The sequence below is a fragment of the Rana temporaria genome, chromosome 3 (assembly GCF_905171775.1).
Source record: "Rana temporaria chromosome 3, aRanTem1.1, whole genome shotgun sequence".
Lineage (NCBI taxonomy): Eukaryota > Metazoa > Chordata > Amphibia > Anura > Ranidae > Rana > Rana temporaria.
Window position 1 is genome coordinate 371322060 of NC_053491.1, and position 12038 is coordinate 371334097.

A 12038-nucleotide genomic window follows, 5' to 3' on the forward strand; every position below is an offset into this window, starting at 1 on the left:
CCAAGTCAGTTCCTCAGTCACTTTCCAAGTCAGTTCCCAAGTCACTTTCCAAGTCAGTTCCCAAGTCACTTCCCAAGTCACTTCCCAAGTCAGTTCCCAAGTCAGTTTCCAAGTCAGTTCCCAAGTCACTTTCCAAGTGAGTTCCCAAGTCACTTTCCAAGTCAGTTCCCAAGTCAGTTCCTCAGTCACTTTCCAAGTCAGTTCCCAAGTCATTTCCCAAGTCACTTCCCAAGTCAGTTCCTCAGTCACTTTCCAAGTCAGTTCCCAAGTCACTTTCCAAGTCAGTTCCCAAGTCACTTTCCAAGTCAGTTCCCAAGTCACTTTCCAAGTCAGTTCCCAAGTCAGTTCCCAAGTCACTTTCCAAGTCACTTCCCAAGTCACTTCCCAAATCAGTTCCCAAGTCAGTTTCTCAGTCACTTTCCAAGTCAGTTCCCAAGTCACTTTCCAAGTCACTTTCCAAGTCAGTTCCTCAGTCACTTTCCAAGTCAGTTCCCCAGTCAGTTCACCAGTCAGTTCCCAAGTCACTTTCCAAGTCAGTTCCCAAGTCACTTTCCAAGTCAGTTCCCAAGTCACTTTCCAAGTCAATTCCCAAGTCAGTTGCCATGTCACTTTCCAAGTCAGTTCCCAAGTCACTTTCCAAGTCACTTTCCAAGTCAGTTCCCAAGTCACTTCCCAAGTCACTTCCCAAGTCACTTCCCAAGTCACTTTCCAAGTCAGTTCCCAAGTCAGTTCCCAAGTCACTTTCCAAGTCAGTTCCCAAGTCACTTTCCAAGTCAGTTCCCAAGTCACTTTCCAAGTCAGTTCCCAAGTCACTTTCCAAGTCAGTTCCCAAGTCAGTTCCTCAGTCACTTCCCAAGTCAGTTCCCAAGTCGCTTTCCAAGTCAGTTCCCAAGTCACTTTCCAAGTCACTTTCCAAGTCAGTTCCCAAGTCAGTTCCCAAGTCAGTTCCATCAGCCATGAATAAGCACTGATTTTGTGCGAAATGTCGGCTGTCCCCTGTTTCTGTTGCTGTGATCTGGTAATGCTTTTGCTGTTCATTTAATAAAAGACAACCTGTACGGTTTTTGGAGTGCGGCCATCCATCCTTCATTCAACCTTTATGCTTGCCTAGTGCACCGCCAGCACCCTTGGAATCCTGTACCAGTGCATGACCATATAGTAGACCCACCTGGAGCGGTGACTTTCCTTCTTCTATTCGCTTTGGATTTTTAAAAATTTTTGGTGTACAGTATGGCAGTGGTCCCCAACCTTTTTGGCACCGGGGACCGGCTGCGTGGAAGAAAATTATGCCAAGGAGAGCGGCGATGCGGGGCAGGCAGTGTGAGATGATGTCATCTCTCTACTTCCCGCCTAACCTCCAACACTGAGGCAGAGCACTGGCTTTGAGGGCAGAAGAGCGGCGATGCAGGGGGCGGAGAGAGATGATATCTCTGCTTGCCCACCTGCTCACTTCTTCCATCCACCCAGCGCTCTAATGCCGGCAGCCCAGCATGTCTCTTGACGGCCCGCCCGCACCCGTGACCCGCCTGCAGAAGGGCCACGGCCGGTAGTGGGCCTCGGACCGGGGGTTGACGACCCCTGCACTATGGGATAACAGACCTGGGACTCCTTTGGGTGCTCCAAAGAGAATATAATGTGGGGCGTATAGTGCTCCCTCACCCTCCTGTCAGGCTCTGTTCTAAGCTACATTCCTGTCTGAATAATGTGTCCAGGTTTCAGGGGGACTGAAACCCAGACGATTCAAAACCTGGACTGTCCGGGTGAATCCCATACAGGTGGCAACCCTAATACCAGGCCACATGCCCTCTACATTGGGAAAATACCTGGCCATGTTAATAGGGACAAAGACCCTGGCCCAGTGGATGTGGAGGTGTGTGTCCTACAATTTTAATCACGTCATCCAGCAATGTTGTTTCATTGTCAATTATGTTAAACAATGCCCCTGTTGACAAAGGTAAATGGAAACAGGTACATGAATTTGAAGCAAGCACTAACATTTGTTGTGTGAAGGCACACAGTGTGCCCATATGACCACTCTATGCTCAGTGCACCTGAGCTCCCAACCAACCACTGCAGCTGTCACACAGACACAGTGGGCAGCTTGCTATTGGCTATAGAATATGCCCACAGCCTACTGTCAATCACAAGCAGATAGTGTCCTTGACAACCAGTGACAAATAAGGAAGGAAGGGAGCAGCTAGACAAACATGCCATTCTGATATATACCATATGGAGACAGGCACTCTGCGACTTCTGTACATCCGCTCTGTCAGATTTTCCCCACTGGATCAGCACTATAAGCTTTAGTCTGCAACACAGATCAGTGTATTCTGACAGCAGGGAAGTTTCTCTGCTATCAGAATACAATATCTCATCAGAGAGGATTCCACATCAAGCGTGTGGATGGCTGAATCGAACCAGTCGACCCACTGGTTGAATGAAAAAAATCGACTCATCTATGGACTTCCTAAATCCCAGGATACACAGAACACCTTATTGAAGCAGTAGGAGTATACTTCCTGAGCCTGTGCTCGAAAACCTCTCTCTGCTTTTTTATCAGTTCTTACTAATCACATTTAGCCTTTAGCCCTGGTTCACACTTAGTCTCCATTCACATCTAGGCGACAAAACGCCCGACGCCGGACGCTTGTGTCGCTAGAGGGGGAAATTCCCATTGCTGTCTATGGAGATGGTTCACATCTCATAGACGCCGTATGCCTGTCGCCTGAAAAAAAGTCCCGGACCCTTTTTTTCAGGCGACATTGGCGTTCGCCCATTGACCGCAATGGGAAGAATTTGAAAAAAAAAAAAAAAAAGATAAACTATCCACAGCGTTGCTTGTCGCGGAGATGTGAATGGAGCCTAATGCTACTTTGAAATCGTGCTACTTTACTTGAAGTAGCACGATTTCAAAGTAGCAAGGTCAGCGCAATTTCAGGTGCTACTTGACTTGGCTTCAGACACAGATGTCTATAGAAATCGCACCTGAAATCGGCAAAAGTAGTGCAGGAACTACTTTTGCAAAATCGGTGCGGCGCCGCAAAATCAGTGTCGCACCGATTGGAACAGTGCCATTGCCGCCAATAGGCTGCGACTTGTCATGTGATTTGATCTCTCAAATCGCATGACAAATCGCTCCAATGTGAACCTAGGCTTAAGGATTAAATCTAGTTGTGAAAATGCACAGTGAGCAGCACCAAGGTGGATGTTTCAGATCAACAACAGGCAAGTTCCAGAATCATCAGATGACAGACAGAAGGTGGTAGGGTGAAAGGCGCAGTAAACAATGTCTACATTAATTTTTTTTAGCTAGACTGTGCTTCCAGTATTCATCTGGAGGCTTAAAGGGTCACTAAAGGAAAAACATGTTTTTTAAGCTGGGTACACATAGATTGAGAAACCAGCAAAATTTTGATTTCAACCAAAGACAGTCAGACTGTTTACTGTCAAATGCTGGAAAGCCAGCATTTGATCAGCTTCTGCAGCCAATGGCTGCAGCGCTGATCAGGGAATTTTGATAGGCGAAGGAGTCCCATCAGTGCAGTGGGGGGGAATTCACTGCACTGTGAGTTTTTTTTTTTTATTCATGCAGCATGGTGGTTGATTGAAAAAAGGCTCGCAGTGTGTACTGTACTTAGCCTAAGTTTACAATTTTTTCTTTAGGCAACCATCCAACACACAAGTCTATATAGAAAATATCTGTTTTACCCCAGTGTCTGTTGCTCCCTCAATAGAGGAAGATTTGAGTTTTGGCGGAACCTTACCTCTGTAGATAATCATCCCGGCCACAGATCTGAAGAAAGCCAGCTTTCCTTTTGGGGTCCGGCAGAGATTCCTGTGTCTGTAGCAGAGAGTCCAGGACTGGGTACATGCTCTGTGATGGTGGTTGCAGATTAGGTGCTGGATTCCGGTCCAGGTAATATTGAGTCTGAGGAATGTAATCCGGCATGTGTAGAGACGGGTACAGAGAAGAGCCAGATTTGGACAATTTATGGAGAATATCAGAAATTAGTTCTTCTACCCGCACTGTGTCTGAAAAAGAAAATTCACCCAATTAATCTTCCATGGTTTTATCATTCACTTGGGAAGGGGGAAGATTTACGATGATTCCCAGATCACTGCTTATTAACTTTAAAGTACAGGGATCAGTTGTGTGGGACTCTACATGATGTAAGGCTGGCCATACATTATACAATTTTCTTGTACAATTTTGCTTTAGATTTACCAAAACCATATAATATGAGGTCCGAACACTTTCAATTTGTAATCAGCCAGGCCCTCATACTACATACTAAAACAAAAAATACAGCGCTCAGGGGTTGGGTAAATATCACTTTATAGTCTTAAAATTGGTAAAATGCGTAAAATGCGTATACATGAACTGAAAAAGTAATAAGCAGACGGTGGTATGTGGAGGTGATACAATACCTCAGCAGCCGTTTATGTGCCTCTATGCAGGGAGATGGAATCAAGCAGTGGAGGGGTGACATCCACGCTGGAAGTAAACGTTGGTGCTGTTCACATGCAGAGGGAGATATTGCTGTAAATCCAAACCAACAGGGAGGCCGATGAGAGCGGGATATCTCCTCGCGACGAAGGTGTAGGGCAGCGGGGAAGATCCTGGATGGGAACCACCGAGCCAGTACAAGGACGCCGCCGCGTCAGTCAAAGGCGAGGAGGGAGGGGCGGAATCTCCGCTGAGTCACACAAAGAGGAAGGGAGTGGTGTCCGGACCTTGTCCCTCAGGAATCATGTGACTCCAGGGGCCAATCAGTGGAAGAGACAAACGAGCAGTAATGGTAGAAGCGCTGGCGTCACTAGAGAAATTCCCAGAATGTCAGAATGTCAGTGTATCATGACAGGCTTCTGTGTACAAGTGGGAGCATCAAACGAGATGGGGGTGAGCCGTGACTGACATGTTTCGCGTGCCAGACGCTTTGTCAAAGACTTTGTGTGACTCAGCGGAGATTCCGCCCCTCCCTCCTCGCCTTTGACTGACGCGGCGGCGTCCTTGTACTGGCTCGGTGGTTCCCATCCAGGATCTTCCCCGCTGCCCTACACCTTCGTCGCGAGGAGATATCCCGCTCTCATCGGCCTCCCTGTTGGTTTGGATTTACAGCAATATCTCCCTCTGCATGTGAACAGCACCAACGTTTACTTCCAGCGTGGATGTCACCCCTCCACTGCTTGATTCCATCTCCCTGCATAGAGGCACATAAACGGCTGCTGAGGTATTGTATCACCTCCACATACCACCGTATGTACACCAGTTGGAAGTTCTCTCAACATCCTCCCAGAAGTGATTTTTGGTTTCTATCCCACTATCACCACACGACTTCTGTACATGTGCTGGGGACTGTTCATTAGATTTTATTATTTTTTTATTAACTGTTTGCCATCTGCTTATTACTTTTTCAGTTCATGTATACGCATTTTACCAATTTTAAGACTATAAAGTGATATTTACCCAACCCCTGAGTGCTGTATTTTTTGTTTTAGTGTGTATTGCCCATGTTCTCAAGTGGTTGACAGCTGCACGGGAGGGTTTCTGTGTTATCTTTTTACTACACAGAACACTGTGTATTATCGTTTTTATGGTGTAGCGCTACCAGTGGGATTTTTTCTTGCCTCATACTACATAGTTGAAGGTATATCTAAAGGAAATTGTGTATGGCCAGCTTTAGCCATAGATACTTAGGGGAAGGAGCTGCCCAGGATATCCCCAGATGATTAACAGATCTCTAGGACAGCCTCTCTCCACCACCATCTTGTGAAAGACAAAGCCTCACACAGCTCTTAGCTATTCTATGAAAGTCAATGACCTGTGCACTGGTAATCACTGGGAACTACAGTCAGGGCTGTTGATAAGGGGGTACCACCAGTCCTCCTGTACAGGGCCCAGGCCAGTGGGAGGCCCAGGTAGCAGGGTGATTTGGATTTGGGCAAGGAAGTTGATCGGCATGGCACAGGTGGGGGAATTACTGGAACCGATCCCCTGTATGGCTCTCTCTGAAAGCTTATATCTTCTCCTCTCCCTCCTGCTGGTTTTCAGCTGCTACAGAGAGAGACATACAGGGGATTGGTAACAGTCATTTGTGTCACCCCCCCCCCACACACAGCACTGATGTGCTTCCCTGTGCCCTTACCCCAGGCCCCCTACCCCGGCAGTGCTTTTGGTTTCCCTCCTCAAGCAGCTGCAAGCTTACAACAGGATGAAGAGTGGGGGAATGGTCCGATAAATGTGTCGTATTTACCAGCCCCTTCCTTTCCCGAATGAACACAATGGGGGTTATTTACGAAAGGCAAATCCACTTTGCACTGCAAGTGCACTTGAAAGTGCAGTCGCTTGACCCGTTTCAATCAGGCTTCCGTCCGGGTCACGGAACAGAAACGGCGCTGCTCAAAATATGGGATGACGCTCTAGAGGCCGCAGACAAAGGAGAATCTTGTCTCCTGATACTGCTGGACCTAAGCGCGGCTTTTGACACTGTAGACCACGGACTACTACTGGCTAGGCTAGCTGAAGTAGCCGGAGTCGCTGAAGGTGTTTTATCCTGGTTCTCCTCCTTCTTGGAAAACCGATCACAAATAGTGAAACTGGGGTCTTTCACTTCTGAAAAACGTACGGTATCATGCGGAGTCCCTCAGGGATCTCCCTTGTCGCCCGTACTGTTTAATATCTATCTTCACCCTCTCTTTGAAATCATCAGTAACCAGAAGTTACTTTACCACTCCTATGCAGACGACACTCAACTGTATTTCCGCATCTGCAACAAAAAGGATCATTCTCTTGGACTAGAGAAATGCCTTACTTTGATAGATAACTGGATGACAAACAGTTATCTTAAACTCAACGGTTCAAAAACAGAACTTCTCCTGTTTCACGCCAACCGGAAAAATCACCCCGCGTCAACATGGACTCCCCCGCCCACTCTGGGTAAAACGATCACCCCTAGCACCAAAGTCAAAAGTCTCGGAGTCATTTTCGATACCTACATGACAATGGATGCACAAATAGGGTCAGTAGTCAGCGGATCCCACCATCTGCTGCGCCTACTACGCAGACTCACGCCCTTTATCCCGAAAGAGGACATTGCAGTCGTGGTGGGAACAATCATCAATTCCAGACTTGACTACGCAAAAGCCCTCTATCTAGGACTTCCCAAATATCAAATCACTCGTCTGCAAGTCGTTCAAAATACGGCCGCTCGACTAGTGACTGGAAAAAAAACCATGGGAATCAATCTCACCTTCACTGAGATCCCTTCATTGGTTGCCAGTAAAAGACAGAATCACTTTCAAGGCACTCTGCCTAATACATAAGTGTATTCAAGGCAACGTCTATGCGAAAAAATAAAAGCCCATAACCCCAATCGCATTCTGCAATCCACCAATTAAAACCTACTCCAGATACCCAAAGCCAGATACAAGTCCAAAGGAGATCGAAGATTTGCAGTCCAGGGACCTCGGCTGTGGAATGCACTACCAACCACCATCCGACTGGAGTCGGACCACTTGGCCTTCAGGAGAAAGATTAAAACCCATCTCTGGGTCAAGGGGTTCCTTACCCATGAAATGGATACAGCGCCCAGAGGCGATTCAGTTCGCATGTGTTGCGCTTTACAAGTTTCTCACTCACTCGCTGTAAATCTGAGGGGTAGATCTGAAATGAGGGGAAGCTCTGCTGATTTTACCATCCAGCCATGTGCAAGCTAAAATGCTGTTTTCTATTTTCCTTGCGTGTCCCCCTCTGATCTAGATCGACTGCACTTCCAAGTGCACTTGCAGTGCAAAGTGGATTTGCCTTTAGTAAATAACCCCCAATGAGTGATCAGTACTAGTCACTCACTGCGTTCATTCATAACTGAAGTATAGTAAACTGTGATAATTCGGGGCCCTGTCAGGTTGGCTGTATGGGGCCCCATGGTTTTTAACAGCAGCCCTGACTACAGTGAATGGGAAGCGTTTTCCTCCTTTCCTGGCTATTAATTCTAATACAAGCTTATCATGTGATGAGTGTGGATTACCCATCCTTTCTTGTTCAATGATGATCTATAAACATCTCCCTCATCAGATTACTGACCTCTATGAAGAAGCAAGAGGGGAGCCTGGAGATTTTCCACATAGACAGAAATTTCCACCTCAGAATCTTCCACCTCATCCGGAAAGGGAATGGCAACACTCCACAATCTGCCAGAATTCGAAGCAGTGTCTGCCGCACTGAATTTGCTTCGTATACTAAGAGAGAGGAAATAACACAAGTGACCCAAGTGCCAGATCCCAAGACTGCGAGGAACAAAAATATGGCAATATAATAGTAAAATTACTTAAGAATAATGAGCCAGTCACATCAGTTTCTGTACCGGAGGAGCTTACACACCCACCCAACCACAGTCACACACTTTTATCATTATTTGTATTATTATACAACAGGGCCGTACAGAGAACACTGAACCAATCACATCAGTTTCTGCACCAGGGAAGCTTACACTCTACTGTCCCACCATAGTCACACACTATTATTATACATTTATATACCTCTGACATATTCCAAAGTGGTGTACAGAGAACATTCATACAGTGATAATAAAACAATGGAATCACACATGGATAATACAGTACAGTAGATTGATTAAATGATACAAATATAATAGTGAAGTTCTTGTGTACATACAGTTTTACGGTCTCACAGAACGCAATGAACGCTGTATTTCTATCTGAGGACGTTTCCAGGATTTGAATTTTCCAGTCAGTTATCTAAAGTGAAATGAATTGAACGATCAGTAAATTTCACAATAACGGTCATCATATAAAAATGATACAAAATGTTTTATTCAGTGTGATTAGCTCAGCAGTCTGATGGGGAATACAAATGAAATCATGCGTGATTTTAGATTATCCCACTGGTATAGGCCCCATTCACACAGGCGCCGATGCCAATACAGCGTGAAATGGGCACACTTGAACCCCCATATGCCAGTCAGATTTAGGTATGTAGCTGTGTCTATACAGCCTCTGAGTCTCCATTCACTAGCATAGGCTGCCTGCATGCAGATCCAGGTGGCTCCAGACATGTAAATAAATGGCTCATTGTACAGGCTTCAGTGCCCATGTGAATGAGGCCTAATGCTGGCAGAAGATGATTTGCTTTATCTCCTGGTTTAAACTGCCCACATACACTAGGGGGAAGTTAGACATGTAAGAACATATAGTACATTGAAGGTAGGTACAGTGGTTTCCACTGAGGTTCTTAAACTGGCCATACACCGGGCTGAATGAAAAAGAACTAACAGTTTCCTCCATCCACAACAAAAAAGGTGGATGGAGGAATTCACCCTGCCGGAACATTGTAATTTGACATCTGTACCCGTCCCTGTCAGAATACAGTGATCAGCCACTCCAGCTGATTGGCTAAATATCAAGAAGAAATGTTAGCAACATGTTTTGTTAAATGCAGAGAAAATATTTCCAACCTGTGTCGACAGAAGTTGATCAAATCATTGACTTATGTGAAATGGGCACAACTACACACTGACTGAAATTCAGCCAATCCCTGCTAAACTGGCTATAGTTTGATCAGTGTATGGTCAACTTGAGACACATTAGGGTTGATTTACTTATGCCTCATACGCACGATCAGTTGTCCCGAAGGGAAAACTGTGAGGAGAGCTTTTGGCCGGGAATCCCTGCCGCGTGTATGCTCCTCGCAGTTTTTCCGACGGGAAAACTGGGCAAAAACCACCGGACAAAACAAGAGAAACAGTTTTCCCGGCGGTTTTCCTATGGGAAAAACTGCGATGGAGCATGCACACGGCCGGGATTCCCAGCCAAAGCTTCATTGCAGTTTTCCTGTTGGGAAAACCGGCCGTGTGCAGGGGAAAGACTGAACCGAGCAGGTTCTCGGATTTCCGACGGGAACTTTTCCCGTCGTAAATCCGGCCCGCGTGTTCGTGGCATAAGACAGGGTTCACACTACAGTGAAACCTCGGATTGCGAGTAACGCGGTTAACGAGCGCTTCGCAATACAAGCACTTTTTTTTTCAAATCCTAACTCAGTTTGCGAATGTTGTCTCGCAAACTGAGCAGAATTCAAGCCACAGCGGTGTGCGGTACCGCATTTGGCCTGAGGTGCGGGGGCGCTGGAGCAGAGTGGAGGCGTTCGGTAATACTTGGAAAAACTTGGAAATACTCCGTTCCGAGTTCAGCCGAGTTGTCCCTGGGTCTTTCCGAGTGTTTCCAAGGCTCTCCGGCGCCCCCCCCCACCTCTGGCAACATGTGGTATTCCATGCCATAGAAGTCAATGAGGAATGAATTATTTTTGTTTCCATTGACTTCTATGGGGAAACTCACTTTGATATGCGAGTACTTTGGATAACGAGCATTTTCCTTGAACGGATTATGCTCGCAATCCAAGGTTTCGCTGTATTGCGAATTGGATGCGGAGATCACTGCATCAAATTCGCAATAGCAGGATATTGTGACTGGTTCACATATCTCTGCTGCGGCTCCGGTGCGAATTTGCACAGGAGCCCTGTGTGTCTTTTGGTCTGTTTCAGGTCTAAATTTTGAATTAGCTTAGTAAATGAGTTGAATATGTGCTGATTCAATCATTCAATTGTAGAAGGCATGTTGTAATGCGATTTCTCCTTTTGGCCACAAGATGCAGACAGAGAGATGGACTTGTCCTTCCAGAAAACTCAGAAACACAAAGCACACTGGGAAAAGGGGAGTTTCAGGAAGTGCTGAGGTAAATGAAGAGAGGGGAGTGCTGAGGTGAGAGAAAAAAAAAAAAAGAGACAGTTTTTCCACTACAGAGAGAGTGCTGACAGGAGACTGAAGAGAGTGAAGTGCTGAGATGATAGAAAGAGAGAGACAGGTTTTCCACACAGCACTACAGAGAGAGTGCTGTCAGAAGATCTGAGGAGGACTGTCTGAGGAGAGTGAGGAGAACGGTCTGAGGTACCAGCATCTGATTGAGGCAAGACACACGTTGACACCAGGGACTGTGTGACCACCCAACAGAGGGAGAGAAAGTCATGTTTTTCATGTGACCACCCAACTATCGGGGAGAGTTACCGTGAGGAGAGCGGATAGAGGACAGGAGTGGTGAGGTGATGGGACTGTGTGGTGGAACTCCACCTAAGAGAGAGAGAGCCACACTGCCTACCAGCATCTGAGAGAGAGACATGCTTTTCCAGAGACTGCTGCCAACAGACTGAGGATAAAGGAGCCATGAACAGTGTCACCCACACGGTCCTCCACCATTCAGCCCAGGGACCCTGCAAAGCAACTCAGCGCCATCTAGCCCAACGGAGACAACCCACGCGCCGCTTCGGGGATCACAAGACCCATCCAGGTGTCATGTTGGCTATTTTCCCATCACTCTGCCAGTTCAGCTAAAAACCATCCTGATCAGTCGACAGGAGGTGATCCAGTGCCTTACAACATTGCCAGGAGCCTGAACCACCATTTGGGACTTCCGTTGTGTCATCACCCAGAGGATTGGTGAGCGGATGTAAACCCAACATCTTTCTTAGCACAGTACATGGGACTGTATGCAGAATAAACCTATTCATTAACGACCAAGAGACATGTGGTGGGTTAAACTTGGCCGCAGGCCTTTATTACTGGTATCATCATTTTATTAATTCAACAACTTTATTACTCATACAACCATTGTATGTACAACCATCAAACACTTGTTAACTTGAACCAACAGTAGTCATCAACCTAGCCATACGGCTCAGGTTGGGTATTAACTCATTATTATAACCATCCCCAGTTGTTTATTCACAAAACCAACCGGAACCACGTAATAATTTAGGCCGCGACAAGGGAGGGGGGGAGGGAGTTCAAAACCAGGTAATGGCTCCTGAGGCACTGGTGCCCACGCTTGCTCGCTCCTGCCTTAAGTCAACTACCTTCCTTCCAGAAAGTTCCCTGCGTCCCTGTGACCTATGGCTCGCCTGTCATTGGTCCCTGACTGCCTGTAATAAAGCCCCTTACCTTTCAGGTGTGCTAGGGAGGGGAAACCACCC

The 12038-nt window shown here is 46.7% G+C and overlaps 1 protein-coding gene across 3 annotated transcripts in view; it reads right to left on the reverse strand.

The window, feature by feature from the left end:
• Positions 1 to 12038, reverse strand: part of PIK3C2G (phosphatidylinositol-4-phosphate 3-kinase catalytic subunit type 2 gamma) — a 168250-nt gene that overhangs the window by 139188 nt on the left and 17024 nt on the right. For all 3 annotated transcript variants that reach the window (XM_040345483.1, XM_040345484.1, XM_040345482.1), the window contains exons 3-5: positions 8675 to 8757; positions 8084 to 8238; positions 3765 to 4032 (exon numbers count right to left, since the gene is read on the reverse strand). In XM_040345483.1, the coding sequence (XP_040201417.1) occupies positions 3765 to 4032; positions 8084 to 8238; positions 8675 to 8757 (506 nt within the window). The remainder of the gene's footprint in view (positions 1 to 3764; positions 4033 to 8083; positions 8239 to 8674; positions 8758 to 12038) is intronic.